Below are 17,204 nucleotides of genomic sequence, written 5' to 3'. Positions count from 1 at the left end.
AATAAAACCAAGCAAACTGTAAATTTTGGATAATCAAATATCAGAACTGGCAACATCCATTATTAAACATTGATGTAGCACATAAAGTGCAAACATTACCTTGTGATGCACATATTCCTAAGAGCCGTGTGAGGTAAGATGCAAATAGCCCTATTTTACATCTGGGGAACTCCAGTTGACTGTTTAGTAGGGTGATATGCAATGGTTATGTTCCCCAGCCTATGCAGGATGACTATGCACAGCAGCAACTAACGCTGATGTATATGTGTAGAAAAGAAATCACAGAAAGGTCTCATCAGTACATTGGTGTGAAGGCATTGTGCTAGATAGTCTGTTGCCACAAGGCAGTTCTTTTATGCTGCATTGTTCTGAGAAGGTCAGCAAATTCACTGGAGCTAGACAAATGCAATACAAATTGGGATTTGAATTTACAGACCAGAAATTAATGCCGAGTGCTCCAATTTAAACTGAGTTGTTCAACTGTGGTTTGTCAGGCAAACTACAGGGTGGTGTTTTCACACTATACTTGCACACATCAAACCACGTATTTTAAGTGTAGGTTTTTCTTCATGTGTGAAGTTTTATTCTGAATCTTATTTTGGAAAGCTTATTAATGAGAAGAATATACACACCTACAAACAGTGGGGAGAAATAGCATTTTGTTGTTAAAAAGAAAAACAACCACAAAGAGAAAAAAAACCTACCAAATAATTTGTCAGAATAAATAATTTAAAATATAGGCTAGCTTTGGGCACGATATTCAAATGACAGTTTTGTTACAGCATATAAAATTAATTTCAGCCTTCTCATTAACAGTAATTTGGATACATTCTCTTGCACCTGGGCTTCAAGATCAGATCTGTGGTCAACCAGGGAGTGGCAGGATTCTTCTTGCATTGCATCGCAGGAAGTGAGAAGCATTCACTACACAGGACATTTCAGTCGGACAGAATGTCAGAATACTTGAATTTCTTCCAGGAATTAACCCACTCCTTTCTTTCAATCAGAATCCATGTGATGACAGACGACATCGGGATATCTGGTCTAGGGATAAAACGTGTGACCATCTACCAAAATTTCTTGTGATTGGACCTCAGAAAACAGGTAATTGAATGCTGCAGTGGTATCATTAAACAAGATTCAAAAGTAAGGCAGGATTCGACCTTTTGTCCAGGATGTGGTGATTTGGAGAGCTGCTGACCTTGATAAAAGCCATGAACCGAGCTTTCCTGTGGACCCTAATATTTTCAGTGCTTGACCAAGTGTTGAGCATGGAAAGATATTGATTGCTGGAGTAGAATTCTCCTGCTGAACACTGAATCTTTATCAAAGTAGGGATAGACATTACATTGTAATACTGTACTGTATGTCGGACTTGGGCTCACAGTCCTACTAACTGACCACTGGTGCTGTTTTGCAGTCAAGTAGTCCAATACCAGGTAATCATGTGGCCCCAGACACACTATTGAACATATAGTTAGTAACCCACACAATGTCACCCTAAAATAGTGACATTATTTGGTCTTACACTTTTCTCTGGTAGTCATTTTTCATTCATAAATTTAGAAACCACTATTCAAGCTATAGGGACGCGGGTGGCGCTGTGGGTTAAAGCCTCAGTGCCTAGGGCTTGCCGATCGAAAGGTCGGCGGTTCGAATCCCCGCGGCGGGGTGCGCTCCCGCTGCTCGGTCCCAGCGCCTGCCAACCTAGCAGTTCGAAAGCACCCTCGGGTGCAAGTAGATAAATAGGGACCGCTTTCTAGCGGGAAGGTAAACGGCGTTTCCGTGTGCAGCTCTGGCTCGCCAGAGCAGCGATGTCACGCTGGCCACGTGACCCGGAAGTGTCTTCGGACAGCGCTGGCCCCTGGCCTCTTGAGTGAGATGGGCGCACAACCCCAGAGTCTGGCAAGACTGGCCCGTACGGGCAGGGGTACCTTTACCTTTTTTTTATTCAAGCTATATTCAAGCAGGGGTGTGGGTGGCGCTGTGGGTTAAACCACAGAGCCTAGGACTTGCCGATCAGAAGGTTGGCTGTTCAGATCCCCGCGGCGGGGTGAGCTCCCGTTGCTCGGTCCCTGCTCCTGCCAACCTAGCAGTTCGAAAGCACGCCAGCGCAAGTAGAGAAATAGGTAGGTAGGTAAACGGCGTTTCCGTGTGCTGCTCTGGTTCACCAGAAGCGGCTTAGTCATGCTGGCCACATGACCCAGAAGCTGTACACCGGCTCCCTCAGCCAATAAAGCGAGATGAGCGCCGCAACCCCAGAGTCGGCCACAACTGGACCTAATGGTCAGGGGTCCCTTTACCCTTTACCTTTATTCAAGCTCAGCAAACGTCCTGGGTTGTTCTTTCTCCTCCAGACGTTTTTAGTTTAAGAACTTACAGCCTTCTCCATTTTTGTGACTATGCAATATCCATGGAGATAAGGAGAAGGAATAATCTCCACCATAAAAGTCATTCCTGCTGTTCCCTTTATAACCACTTCTTGTCTCACCTCTGTGCAATTGTCTGATGTCTCTTGATTTAAAGAGACAAAACTGATGAATTGGGAGATGGGATACAAACTAGGTCAGAAAAGAGAGAAACTCCAATTTTTTTAGCAATCTCCTGAGTAAATCTATTGTGGTCTAAAGGCTGAAACACAATTGCTGAGCTGCTTCTATTTCAGTGACAGAGAAGCGAAGGAGGAGATACTACACCTAAGATTCATTGTTTAGCCAATCCCATAGTCCAGCATGCCTTAACAAAAGAACCCAGTGACAAATAGTATTTTTCACATATCCACCTCAGGGTTGCATAAGCAAACTTGAAAGTGTGATAAGTGAATAAGAGAGACATGTATTTGAAAGCAAGTACTGTATACCCATATAGCACAGAGGTATAATAATCAGAGAACCTGGACTGGCTACAGGTTCCTTTCAAATAACAACAACAACAACAACAACAACAACAACAACAATAATTTGTTTATTTATACCCTGCCCATCTGGCTGGGTTTCCCCAGCCACTCTGGATGGCTTCCAGCAGAATTTGAAGCACAATAGAACATCCAACTTTAAAAACGTCTCTAAACAGGGCTGCCTTCAGATGTCTTCTAAAAGTCAGATAGTTGTTTATTTTCTTGACATCTGATGGGAGGGCATTCCACAGGGCAGGCGCCACTACCGAGAAAGCCATCTGCCTGGTTGACTTGGTTGCAAACTCAGGTTTGTTGCAACTTATTGTATATAAAGTCCCTACCATGTTTTAAATATCCATGCAGTGTTATGGATCTGCATCTATATATTTCAGGATTATTATTTTTATTATTATTTATTGAATTTATATAACGCCCTATATCTGCAGGTCTCAGGGAGGTTCACAAGATAAAATCAGAACAAAAACCATAAAGTACATAATCAAATTAAAAACAAACAAACCCAATAACACCCCCTCCCAAAAAAACCCCATATTTTAAAAGGGCATAAGATGTCAATCAAATCAACCAAAGGTCTGGTTAAAGAGGAACATTTTTGCCTGGCGCCTAAAGGTGTATAATGAAGGTGCCAGATGGACCTCCCTGGGGAGAGCATTCCACAAATTGAAAACTTAGAAGTTAATGTTTCACCAACAGTGCAAAGTTAGCTGGCGATGAGCAATTGATGGATTATCACTCTTCATAAAAAACCATCATCAGCTCTGAGCCACTGCAGCTTTCCTCCCACAGAACTTCGTATTACATTCTTAAAGAAACCCCAGGAGTTCCTATCATGTAACCTAGTTTGGCAGCTAAAAGACAGCTTTTAAAATAATCTAAAACTAATTACATAAAACAGTTTTGTTTTTGTTTCTTTGGTGATGAGGGGAATCTGCTACTGTAGGAAAGTTTGAAATCAGAAATTATTTCATCTTCTGTGACCAAGCTATGAATTCTCTTAATTGGTTTCACTTCTAGAAGTCCAGTTTTGCTTGGTTGGATTTGGGCATAGGAGACTTAACAGCACAATCCTACACATGTTTACTCAGAAGTAAGTCCCACTGTATTCAATGGGCTTCAGTGGTATTCAATGAGTGTTTAGGATTGCAGACTTATACTTCAACTGCATTTATTGGGAGTAGGTCAAACCAGTTTTTATTATTTTAGCCCAATATTTCATTTCATTTTTTTTTACTTTAACATAATTACAACATAATATGGCTGGACCTCTAAGGTTCAGATCCATCTCCAACCCCAATTTACCTGGATAGTACTTTCAGCTAGCCTGCCTCACAGGACAGTGCAAATGAAAAGAAAAATGGATTTGTGAATACCTACCATGTGCTCTTGAGAGAAAAGTGGCAGAGAAAGTGAACTTTTAAAAGTGAGTTTGCTTTGATAGCTGTTATTTTAGACAAAGGGACGCGGGTGGCGCTGTGGGTAAAACCTCAGTGCCTAGGACTTGCCGATCGTATGGTCGGCGGTTCGAATCCCCGCGGCGGGGTGAGCTCCCGTCTTTCGGTCCCAGCTTCTGCTCACCTAGCAGTTCAAAAGCACCCCTAAGTGCAAGTAGATAAATAGGTACCGCTTTATAGCGGGAAGGTAAACGGCATTTCCTTGTGCTGCGCTGGTGCTGGCTCGCCAGAGCAGCTTCGTCATGCTGGCCACGTGACCCGGAAGTGTCTCTGGACAGCGCTGGCTCCCGGCCTCTTAAGTGAGATGAGCGCACAACCCTAGAGTCGGACACGACTGGCCCGTACGGGCAAGGGTACCTTTACAAAGGGTTGAGCCACCTAATATTTCAGATGGACAGGAACATGTCAAACCAGAAAGATATCTAAAAATGAAATGAACATAAAGTAGATCATTATCATATTGAAAAGATTTCTCAGATCTGGGATAAATTTTACTTTTAAACATATATGCATACTTCCCACTGTAGTCAGTAGGGGCCTCATTAACTCACCAGAGAGAAGGATTTAAGTAAAAAGCAATTAAAATAAACCTTTGCCAGGGTTGATATATATTTTTAACATATTTTCCATTACTGAGATGCTTTACATCTTTTACCCTTCCCTACACTATCATATAATCCTTCCTTCTGTGTTTTTCCCCCTGTAGGAACAACAGCGCTTTATTTATTTCTCCTTATGCATCCTTCCATCATTAGTAATCTCCCTAGTCCAAAAACCTTTGAAGAGGTTCAGTTCTTTAATGGCAACAACTATCACAAGGGAATTGACTGGTAAGTGGAAGAAAAACAAAACAAAGCAAATGTCCATTGTTAGCATATGCCAAACCACAGAGGAGCAATTATAGAAGTATCTGTGACATCTACATAATTTCCAGATAAGTTTTTGGTGCATGGTGCTTTGAGAATGAATAAGAAATTAGTTTGTACTGATGTGATGCTTGCCAAAATGTTGCACTTTTTTCATTTCTTCTGACTTTACAGTATCAATATTTACATTCCTCATAAACAAACACAGTTGAGGAAAGAGTTAGATTTTCATTTTTATTCTTTTTATGTCCCTTTTAATTTGTTTTTAATTGCCTGTTCTCGTTGTTGTATAAATTATTATCAGCAGCAGTGAAAAATTCAAGTTCTGTGTGGGGAATAATGTGGAAAGGAAAGGAAAAGTATCATTTTGCTATTATTTTAACTGATGGGGCATCTATTTGTTCATTAGTTACCCCAATGTATATCTTTGACCGTGCTGCTTAGGCTTCCAAGTGTTGTAATGTTTACTTTGGAGTGAGAGGAAATAACTGGTTTAATGTATTTTCCCATCCCCATCAGCATTGCTGACATTGGTTTTTTACTTGCTTGCAGGTATATGAATTTTTTTCCTACTCCTTCTAACCTCACCACTGATATTGTGTTTGAGAAAAGTGCCAACTACTTCCATTCAGAAGACGCTCCCAGGCGTGCATTCTCCTTGATCCCCAAGGCAAAAATCATCACCATTCTCATCGATCCATCAGACCGGGCATATTCCTGGTATCAGGTATGGAGCTTGTGCTTGAAGAAGTGATCTAACAGTAGTGATAAGTCTAGTTCATATACACTACTTGTGGCATCATAGGAGTCATATCCTTATGTCTTGCCAAAGGACCTGGTTCCTTCTCTGTTAGCACTGCCCCCATTTCACCTTATCAGAGATGGGTGGGCAGAAGAAGCCATGAGCAAATAGTTCTAGCACTACAGTCGTACCTTGGTTTTCAAACAGAATGCGTTCTGGAAGTCCATTTGACTTCTGAAACGTTTGGAAACCAAGGCACAGCTTCTGATTGGCTGCAGGAGCATCCTGCAGCCAACTGGAAGCCACGGAAGCCGCACCAGACGTTCAGCTTCCGAGGCAAAGTTCACAACACCTACTTCCGGGTATGCGATGTTCAAGTTCCAAGTTGTTTGTGAACTAAGCTGTTCAAAAACCAAGGTACGACTGTACTGCAGTCAAGTACAAATCAGATGTCAAACACCTAGACACAGTGTTAGATACCCACGCTGGCAAGTGAATCTTTTTCACCTATGTTCCACTGCATCAGTGACCATTGGTTCCAGGGAGCCAGGTATTTCAGAATGGTTGGTGGGGAGGTGTGTTTTTTTTTGGGGGGGGGAGTTGCTATTATGTTATGCATTTTTATTTTGTGTTTTTTATGTTGTAAACCTCCCTGTGATATTTGGATTAAGGGCAGAATATAAATTTAGTTAATATTAATAATAATATAAATAAAAGTTTCTCACCAGCCGACACCAGTCAAAAGGAGAGCAGTGGCATTTTGTATCCACTGTAGTTTCCAAACCGTCTTCAGGGCCATTCCGATGTAGAACTCACTACAGTGAATGACAGTGGCTAGATTGGGGAGAAAAGATTGGGAAATATCAGGCATTCCACCTGACTTGTGGTTAATTAACATTCAGTTTTCTTCAACTAGCACCAGCGTTCTCATGAGGACTCAGCTGCCCTAAAATTCAATTTCTATGAAGTGATTACTTCTGATGACTGGGCACCCAGTGACCTGAAGGCTCTACAGAAAAGATGTTTGACCCCTGGCTGGTATGCTATCCACATAGAAAGGTGGCTAACACACTTCCCCACTTCACAGGTAACTTTCCCTCTCTGCCAATAATTTCCCTGTGATAAATGATAATCATAACTTGGTAACATGTTTAATGTTGTCGCATGCTTAATAATGAATTGCAATATTGTAGCTTGTTTAATAATGGATTGATAAACCTCAAGCATTCATCTTGTGGCTCATCTTAGAAGACAAAGCACTTCAGCATACACATTCATACACAAGTTCAGTTTTTAAAGAGCTGAAAAACCCATTGGTATCTAAAAACTGGGGGTTCTGCTGAAAAATTTTGAAATATTTTCCCTAGAAGGTTGCTAAAAATGAAGTACAGTGGTACCTCAGGTTAAGTACTTAATTTGTTCCAGAGGTCTGTTCTTAACCTGAAACTGTTCTTAACCTGAAGCACCACTTTAGCTAATGGGGCCTCCCACTGCCGCCGTGCCGCTGGAGCCCGATTTCTGTTCTTATCCTGAAGCAAAGTTCTTAACCTGAAGCAATATTTCTGGGTTAGTGGAGTGTGTAACCTGAAGCATATGTAACCTGAAGCGTATGTAACCCGAGGTACCACTCTAAATATGTTGCTGCTGCCTAAAGTTTATTAAAAATAAATAAATTCCTCTAGCCCTGCTTTTTAATAATAATTATTTGTGTGTGAACTTGACCTTAGGAGAAGCAGGAGAGGGCCTACAGGTTTTCTTGAACCCGAGCCTGTATAGCCTATGGTTGGGGGATTATGTGTGTTGCTATTCAATAACATCTAGAAGACCACACATTCTCCTTCTCTGCCTTGAGGGTGTTGCAAATGTGCCATGGAAGGGCAAGAACCCCCTAAATTCAGCCGCAGCATGGAATTCCAGCAAATCCAATGCTGAGAAGACATCACTTTTGCTCTGCATCCCAGGACTGATAGAATTGCAGGGCTCCTCTTTCCCTCCTGCCATGACACTTTGCTTTACTGCTTTAGCCTGAGAATGTACCAGGGATGTGGGCAAGGATATGCATTCACGCAGAATCCTCCATTCTCTCCAGGCATGCCAGCTGCTCTAGAATCTTCACACTCTTAGTGCAAACTCTAATGGGTTTTATAAAGCATGTCTGGGTAAAAGCACTTAGAAAATGTCCCAGAAAAAAGCCAGCTCTCCCGCTTACGAGGAGGTTCCTTAGTGAGTTCAATCAAACAGTTTTAAAAAAACTCACCAGACCTTCATGCTAGTCGTGCAAAGATCTAAAGAGCACCTGGCTTGCCCAGGAACACTGGGACTGGCGGGATTGCATGCTTGTGTTCATATGTTCAGGCAAATGCCTGAACGTGACTTTTATCTGTGCCAAAGAACACTGGGAAATCGAAAGAGAGAGGTCTGTGATGTTTGTGTGCATGCAGAGCAGCAGTAGGCTTGAAAGGGCCAGAGGCGCCTACCTCTCTGAGCCCATGATGAGCCATGAGAACACAATTTGCAACTCAAGCCAAACACAGCCCACACACTGTTACCAGTGGCCCACTAGGAGTTTGATCAACCTCCTCTTGTAGTAAGATTGCAGCCTTGCCAACCATTGCCAGAAATGTAACACATATGCCAGCTCTGATTTTATCAGAGTGACTGCAGATCCTTCAGTCTGCTTCCTTTCTTCTAAAATGAGGCTCTTTCGCAGCTTGCCCGGTTGGTGTTACAAAGGCTAGTAACCGTAAGCACTTAGCAACTGTGCTAAAGTGCAGTTGTGGGGCACTCATAATTAATAATGTGCACTCAGAATTTCAATAATTTAAAATAAGCTCAGTCAAAAATGATATCCAGCAAGGAAAGTTTAAAAGCTGTGTGCAGCTTCTTGCAACCATAGCAGCATGTTATATTTCTCATCTATATTCATAGGAGTCTATTATTATTATTATTATTATTATTATTATTATTATTATTATTATTATTATTAATCACCAGCAGTTCCAAGGGCTGGTTAGAAGAACTTAAAATTCAGAATTAAAAACAGTTTAAATGTTGGAGTGCTTGTAGGTAAGGAATAAAGGGACCCCTGACCATTAGATCCAGTCATGACCGACTCTGGGGTTGCCACGCTCATCTCGCTTTATTGGCTGAGGGAGCCGGCGTACAGCTTCCAGGTCATGTGGCCAGCATGACTAAGCCGCTTCTGGCGAACCAGAGCAGCGCACGGAAACGCCGTTGACCTTCCCACCGGAGCGGTACCTATTTATCTACTTACACTTTGATGTGCTTTCAAACTGCTAGGTTGGCAGGAACAGGGACCGAGCAACGGGAGCTCACCCTGTGGCGGGGATTTGAACCTATGACTTTCTGATCGGCAAGTCCTAGGCTCTGTGGTTTAACCCACAGTACCAGCTTTTCCAAATCTGTCCAGTACCAGGTTGAAAAATTTGGAGGAGCCTGCCCCATGCCCTGAATGTTACTCCTATAGATCCATTGAGGTCTACAGCTTCATGCATGTAGGCACCAAACTGAATGTGAATGTGCAGAGGTGGAGATAGGACCAGTGGGTGTACTGACATCATTTCTTTGTGTGTTCACTTTTCAGTATATACCTTTGGGGTGGTGGGGAAAGCATTCACACAGTGCTGTGGTCATTTGGCAAGTTTATTTTGCAAATATGTTACCTTTACAGTTTGTAAATGCATTTGTAGTGTCGTATCATAGAAAACAAGATCCAATCACATACTCATCTTTTGTCTAGGTATCTTGTAATTCATGCAAAACTACCGCACACTTCATCTGAGATTTTTATTTAAACAAACAATTTATCTATCCATGCAGTTGCTAATAATTGATGGACAGCAGCTAAGAAGTGACCCAGCAACCGTAATGGATGAAGTTCAAAAGTTTTTGGGAGTTTCTCCTCATTATAATTATTCAGAAGCCCTAACGTAAGTCCCCTTTACTTCCTTTTTTAAACCCTTTGGTTGTCATCCTCTGCATCTGAATTTTGCACAGGTAATTATTATATGGTTATTAGGCGAAAGTTTACACAAGAATAAAGATCTTCACCCATTGCACTATTGGGTAACAGACTGGAAACGCTCAGCATGCTGAAGTCACATTATCGTCTCGGGGGGTTCTCATGTTTTCATGTTCAGTGGGCTCAGGATGCATACAGATGTACATAAAAATAAAGCCCAACCTGGGTTTTATAGTCTGCATTTTTGCTAACCCAAAGATTGCATGATTCTTTTTTGAGGAAACCAAGTTCTTTTCCTTTTTAAGTCATTTGGAACCTTTTTTCATCTTCGATGTACTGCCCATGGATGGAGACTTGTTTGCTGTAACTTCTGGAAACTCTGTGAATAAAATATTCCCTCTTTTGCAAAGCTAACTGTCTGTGATTTATTCTTGCCTAAGTATTTTAAAGGTTTGTTTAAAAGATGGTTGAATCCAGATGTAAATCTAAGCACGCTTCAGTGTGCTTGGTTTCCTTACAAAAAGGATCATGCTATCTTTGGGTGAGCAAAGATGCAGACTATAAAATATCATTTTAGAGAGATTCAGCCCACTTGTAGTGAGCCATTGCCACATGGCTATTTGCTTGTTCCACAAAACAGAAAGAGAAAGACTGGGAGGGAGAAAACAAAAGGCTGTAGGGAGCCTGCCAAGCTCCACCTCATTGGCAGCCTGAGCTCTGGTTAAACCTTTCATGCACACAAGTGTGAATCAGTAACTATATTATAACAGTGGATTGTGCCCACTCTCCACAATACCAGTGGTTATAAAATCAATGCAAGCTTCTGCAGTTTCATTGCTTAGGGCTCATCCAGAGTTGGCAGCAAAGCACACATTTCTTCTGGGCTTTTTTGACAACTGCCTGTCCTGATTTTCCTCAGCTCTACCTTATTATTTTTCCTGTATTCAGTTATTTTTTGTGTCCTAACATGAGTAGGTGTATAATTTGTAGAATACCACTCCCTCAACCTCCCCACTTCCCCACTCCTCTTTATGGTCAGTTGAGGTGCCTAGGTACCACCACCCCTTTTTTAAAAGGGCACCATTGCACCAAATCATCTGCCTGCCTTTGTTTTACTTGATTAAAGAAAGAGAAAGAGTAAAAAGGAAAAAGAGAGTAGTTATAGAGAATGAGGAAGGGGAAAGTAATTTGGGGTTAGATTTTAAAAGGAGAAACTTTTTAAAAGCTTGTCAAATTAGCACTGTTTCTTGGTAAAGTTATATACATTTCCTGGAAAGCATATATATTGTTTGGAGTATAAGTTCTACAGCTTTATTTCTTTCCTTGTGCATAGGCAGTGACATTGCCTCTCCTCTTGGGAAATTACTGGAAGCTAGCAAAAGTACTTTGCTATGCAAAAAGGAGATTGGGAAATTGTAGATAGAAATGAATCTCCTCTCAATATATCCTTTTTAAATCAATGATTTATTTAATTTTAATTGATACCACAACTAAAATACAATTTAGGGGCTGAGGAATAGAAGTAACAGACCGAGCTGGGAGGGAAAATACTGTGGGTATATTCAGGTTCATTGCTATTATCAGAACAAGCCCAAGGCAAAGGGAAAAAAAATACATTTGGCAGCTAATTACTGTTATATTCCAACCAATTATTCTGCGGCCTTCCAAAACATCTGCTAAATAGTGAAAACGTTGCAAACTTTTCCAGCATTTTACATATGCTGTGACAGTATATTCAAAACTAATATATCTGGTTCCTTCATTAGTATGATAATTTAAAAAAAAAAAAAAATACAGTTCCTCCATCTTTGATTTGACATTTCCAATTCTTGCCCAGATTTCCTTTGCATTGGAAAGGTGAAAATGACTGCCAGAGATGACTGCCATTGAGTGTTGAGAAGCTTTGGCTTTTCCCCCATGTATATCTTCCATTAATTTAGGCAAACTTTTGCAGGTTTGACCCTCAGAAAGGGTTTTGGTGTCAACTACTGGAAGGAGGAAAGACAAAATGCCTGGGGAAAAGTAAAGGCCGAAAATACCCACCAATGGATCAAGAGGTACAATTTTCTTCATATATCTAAACTTTACAGCTATACTAACATTAGGTACCATTTTAATGTCTCAATGAAGAAAAAAGGGGGGTTCACTACTAGGAGCAGTACCAGCTCCAGGTTCAATTGGAGGTCTTTTGCAAGATGCCACCAAGGAGTTTCCCTTCTCTGAGTGGGTCTTCCTTCTGTTGCTGCTGCCCATTGGCTTGCCCTTTTTGTCCAGGACCAATCCACATAGCCTACCAGAGGGAGGGGGGAAGCAAGCAGAGGTTGCTGCTCCTTCTCCTTGCTCCTGTCATTGCTCATGTGCTCAGAGAGGGAAGCCAAACATTTAGCAGAAGCAGTGAGAAGCAGTAAGACCAGAAGATCTGAGGGGATGACGATGGGCAACTTGCAGAGGCAGGAATCTCAGCAGAGCCTTGACACTGCTAACCCTCGTTGCTGGTCCTGATTGGAAACTGAATTGTGCCTTTATTGTGTAGGGCTAATAGCAGTGATTTCTGTTGAAAGCTTATTATTAGAAATATAATATACTAGTGGGGTGTGCCTAGTGCTGCCCTGGATTTTTTTTTAAAAAAAAAACATATTGTGGTTTTAAAATGGATAGTGTAATTTATGAGTTTGAACCCATCACGCTAAAAAAATTGTGAAGACACAACAAAGTCTCATTTTCGTCTGCCATTTTCGTCTGATTCAAACTGGTGCTTGGAATTCAAAGACTCTCACCCCCAACTTAGGAACACTTGTGCCAAGTTTGGGCGGGCAAATGCACACCACAGTCACATTTGGGTCTGCCATATTGAATCAAAATGGTGCCCAACATCCAAGCATTGATATCTGCCATCCCCTCTTCAGGAACCCTCATGCCAAGTTTTTGGACGCTATATTGAGAGGTGGCCAAACTGATGCCAAACCTGGGTGAAGTCATGCCATTGGTAACGTTTTGATTCAAAATGTCACCCAGTGATGAAGTCTGCCACTCCACCTCAGGAACCCTCTAGCCAAGTTCAGTGATCAAACATTACACCTGACCTCATGTGACTTTGTTCACAAAAGCAGGCACATCCATTTTTTTGTTTAATTGCTACTGATTTATCATAATCATATGTACAAACTAACACATAGCCCTACATAAAATAGCAGAAACATACACAGAGCATATTCAGTATAAAAAATAAATTACAAGATGGAGTTACATATAGCCAAGATTTTAAGATGAATCTATATAGCCCCACAGGCACATCCATCACATGAGAAAAGCAAGACTGCCATGAATAAAATATATGAGTTATGCATGTGTTTTGATTTGTAGAACAAAGAAACAAGTTTATTAAGGGGTTGGCTGAGATCCCCCTATAGCTTTCAAGTGGCCTGAGAAAAGGGTTTTATAAGAATTATTGTTTTAGGTAAATCCTATGCAGAGGACTCAGTCTGACAGTTGCTTTGTTTTCTTATTGTCAGTCTAGGGCATTCCTTTCAAACTACTACAGAGATCACAATGTGGAACTATCCAAACTGCTGCACAGACTGGGACAACCTTTGCCATCGTGGCTAAGACAAGAACTTCAGAAAGTGAGATAGCAAAGAGACACCAAAGCGCCGATGCCCTGCTTTTTTCACTCTCCCACTCTTCACGTTCCTGGTTCACGTCCAATTATTAGTGAAAGATCTCATGAATAATTCTTTCTCAAGAGCAAATTTTTAAAAGGCCACACACACACAACCAGAAAAGAGCAAAATTGTTAAATATGCACAAGCTGACAGTTATTAGTAGCCGTTTTTAGTCAGCTTCTGGGGAAAGATTCTGAGCTATGAGGCATTGTTCTTTATCCAGTCTGGGGCTCAGACTTATTCTGTTTACCAGACAGTCACAGAAACTGTATGTATGATCGATAGTCTTCATCCTATATGACAAATTACAGTCTGTCAAGACACAAGCAAAGGATGGAAACATCTCTCGGTGGATTGCGAGGTTTGTAATTTCCTTGACAACTGCAATTTTAGTCAGCTTCTATATCCCTCCCTCCTTTGTTATTTTGGGGCTCATCTTGCAGCTAGCCCCTCCTCCCCCCCAGTAAAATGAAGGCAGTTACATTCTCCAAGGGTCTGCATTCCTGTAGGTATGCTTGCTTGTTCTGTGCTGCTTGTTTTATTCCTTCTTCTTCTTAATAATATAGAACACTCTTCAGTCAGTGTGTGTGTGTATATATATATACATATACATGTACATGTATATGTATATAGGCCAGCAGAAGCTCAAGTCTGTTGTTGTAGCATGTTTCTTAAGGAGAAGTTGCTGCTTACAAAGTTACAGCTACTATGCGGTGTCCATTATTCCACATGGTGGCCACCAGCTTGTGTATAGCATCACGGCCTCAGGTTGACACTTTTGAGTGGTTGTAGCAATAATAACTGTCTCACCTATGTGCTGTGAGACTTCAGACTAGAAACTGGTCATGTGGCAATGACTGCCTCATTGAGTCAGTGGTGCCGTTAGGTGATTTTAGACTCAAGACATAACAGTCTTACAAGGCCTCCCCTTTTTAGATGGTGCTGTGTCTTTCTTAATTTTCAAATATGGTAAGACAACCGCACTGCTGTGTCTGGGGGCCTCCTGCACGTTCTGGGCTTCTTCCCTAAAGTCCTATATTCCTAGTACCAGTATGTGGAGTGACTTCAAGCAACCTCCATATGGTGACTTTCCCCATGAATTGCCTCCTACTGCTGGTGGAGGAAGAGGGGTACGGGGGGAGCGCAGTGCCTCTGGCAGTGCGACCCCAGTGGGGTGCCATCACGGCTGCCCCTCCCCCCGCCTGCACTGGATGCCATGCCCCCAGGATGCACATCATGCCTCTGTGGGTGGCGCGCCCCCAGGACACGCTCCAGCCCTGCCCCTGCTCTCCGCCACTGCCTCCTACATTACCAAACAAAATGCTGATTTTCTGTGACTGTCACAAGAATTTTTCGGCAAGTACCCAGATAAAACTTCAATGGGAGCTTTCGTGCTGAGTAGTAACCATGCTTCGAAATCAGTTTTAAGTGTATTGCTGAGGACTTTACATAAAGTATGTCACACATCAGGTAAGGGATAGTATCACAAAGTTGTGTTAAAGAAAGAACTGTGTTGATTAACAGGACAAAGTGCATCATGGGGTATTAAAAATGATTTGCAACAGTGACTTTTTAATGGTGCCTTAAGGCTGAAAGCCTATACTCTCTTTCCTAGGAGCAAGACCCATTGAACTCAGTGAAATTTCTAAATAGATGTGTATAGAAAGGTGCTGTGTGATTTTTAACAAAGCATACCACAAATTGCTTGTGTGACCCACACCATTTCTGTTGTCCTGTTTTGATTAGACATGAAACCACTTCCTGGTATCATAGGCCTAGTCTCATGGAGTGTACTGCTTCATATTTCAAAACAAACCAAACACAAAAACAAAGAGCACCCACATAGAAAACTAGTGTGTCAGGGGAGACTAAGCTAGAACAACCCTTCTTGAAATCTAGGTTTCCATGTGCAGGGATTTATTTAGTATGGAGAATATGATGCGCTTTGAAGAGGTGAAATATACAAGCATCATTGTTGATCCAAGTTCTCACAATGCTTGAATTATGAAATGAAATAAATTTGTATCTTAGCGGAAGGAACTAATTAACTCTACAAGACACATCTCCTGACAATTTAGACATAAAGTTGACTCATAAGTTGCATGCATTTAACTTACGCAATTGCAGCTTTCTGTGGTTGGTCGTCGGCCAGCTGACATCACACAGATTAAATGCACCGCAAGGCGGAGAGATTTAAAAGCTCTTTCTGTGCTGGGAACACCAGTCTCAGGCATGCCTTCCAGGCTTGTGTGGGCTGTTGGGTGAGAGCTTAAGAGCAATTTCCACAATAGGTTGGATCTAAGCCATACACTTGTTCTCTGAAACAGGTTTGCTAAGGAGCACATTTGTGTTGGATAAACAACTGTCAGTGTTTGTAAAAAGCCAAAAGAAGGAGGAAAAGGTTCTGACCTCCCTTTGTCTCCTCAGCCTGGCCCTTGGACCCTTGTCGGCACAAAAAGAGTCCACAAGAATATCCTTGCAGAATTTTATTCTTAAAAGTCTTTGTGCAAAAGCGACTGAACAACTATACACACCAACACTAACCAACCAACCAACCCAAACACCAGCAACCAAACTAACATTTCTCACTCTATATATACAACTTGGTTCAGGCCACTGACTCATGCTGAGCCAGCTTTATTCGCATTAAAGAAACAGCGGCCATTTTAGCCGTGACAATCTTGTGGGGTGTAATCACTCATTTATGCTACTGGCATCACTGAACATTGGTTCTGAGTAGAAGGAGCTGAGACTTCCTCCGGTTGACTTGGTGTCAACAGAAAAGAGTCTGCCCCATAATTTCTCTAGCCTAATAATATCCATACAATAAAATTTGCCTTCCTTGTTAAGATTCCCCATAGGCTCTAATTTGGTATCACAGTGTCTTGCAAGCTTTCTTAATATTAGCATTATTTTTCCTTACAATCTCTCACCACTTTAGTACATGCAAGCAACCTCGCAGCTGTTTTAAAAGTGTTTGTAGAGGGGTTTTGTCTATGCCATAGATAGCTTTAAAAGGGGGGCAAAGGCGAATTTCTGGAGTTTCCAGAGTAGCGATGCCGTCAAAGTGGGGTGGTAATAAATGCTTCATTTAAAGAAAACATGTTTTCTTTTTCTCTGCATCCAGTGTCTCTTTCCTATGCATTTTATAAAGTGTGGACTCAAGAACTGGATGCTCCCCAACACTGCTGCATCTACAGCAACGAATAAAGATTCACAAGCGACACAAACTCTTACATCTGCCATGTTGCAAGAACTGGATTTATATAAATATATATAGAAAACATAATCGGTCCCCCCACACACACACACAAACACACTGGAAAATAATTCCAATATGTACTTTGATGTTTAATGCCTTGAAAATGGATTGTTTTCTACCGAACTGTTGCAAATCCCATTTGCCTGGATATATACTTGATGCTGGAACTAAAGGGGACAAAACTTTCAATCACCCTGGAATATTTTTTAGCTTTCTTTGTTTGTTTAGGGGGATAAACTATGTGCATACACCTTATTTTTTTCTTCCTCACACTTCTACAGAATAAACATTTCTGCTGCAAGATTCTGTAGATGGTCTCCCG

At 41.5% G+C, this 17,204-nt stretch overlaps 1 protein-coding gene across 2 annotated transcripts in view; it reads left to right on the top strand.

Annotated features, from left to right (window-relative positions):
• Positions 1-14,214, top strand: part of LOC309377520 (bifunctional heparan sulfate N-deacetylase/N-sulfotransferase 4) — a 118,871-nt gene extending 104,657 nt beyond the window's left edge. For both annotated transcript variants that reach the window (XM_081924909.1, XM_081924910.1), the window contains 7 exons: positions 1,008-1,104; positions 5,075-5,198; positions 5,787-5,961; positions 6,893-7,063; positions 9,817-9,926; positions 11,913-12,015; positions 13,471-14,214. In XM_081924909.1, coding sequence (XP_081781035.1) covers positions 1,008-1,104; positions 5,075-5,198; positions 5,787-5,961; positions 6,893-7,063; positions 9,817-9,926; positions 11,913-12,015; positions 13,471-13,590 — 900 coding nt within the window. In that variant the 3' untranslated portion in view covers positions 13,591-14,214. The remainder of the gene's footprint in view (positions 1-1,007; positions 1,105-5,074; positions 5,199-5,786; positions 5,962-6,892; positions 7,064-9,816; positions 9,927-11,912; positions 12,016-13,470) is intronic.
• Positions 14,215-17,204: the final 2,990 nt, after the last annotated feature.

The sequence above is a fragment of the Podarcis melisellensis genome (genome assembly GCF_964234715.1).
Source record: "Podarcis melisellensis genome assembly, chromosome: 9".
Classification (NCBI taxonomy): Eukaryota; Metazoa; Chordata; class Lepidosauria; order Squamata; family Lacertidae; genus Podarcis; species Podarcis melisellensis.
The sequence above is the reverse complement of the archived record's forward strand: the minus strand, read 5'-3'. Positions and strand labels throughout refer to the sequence as shown.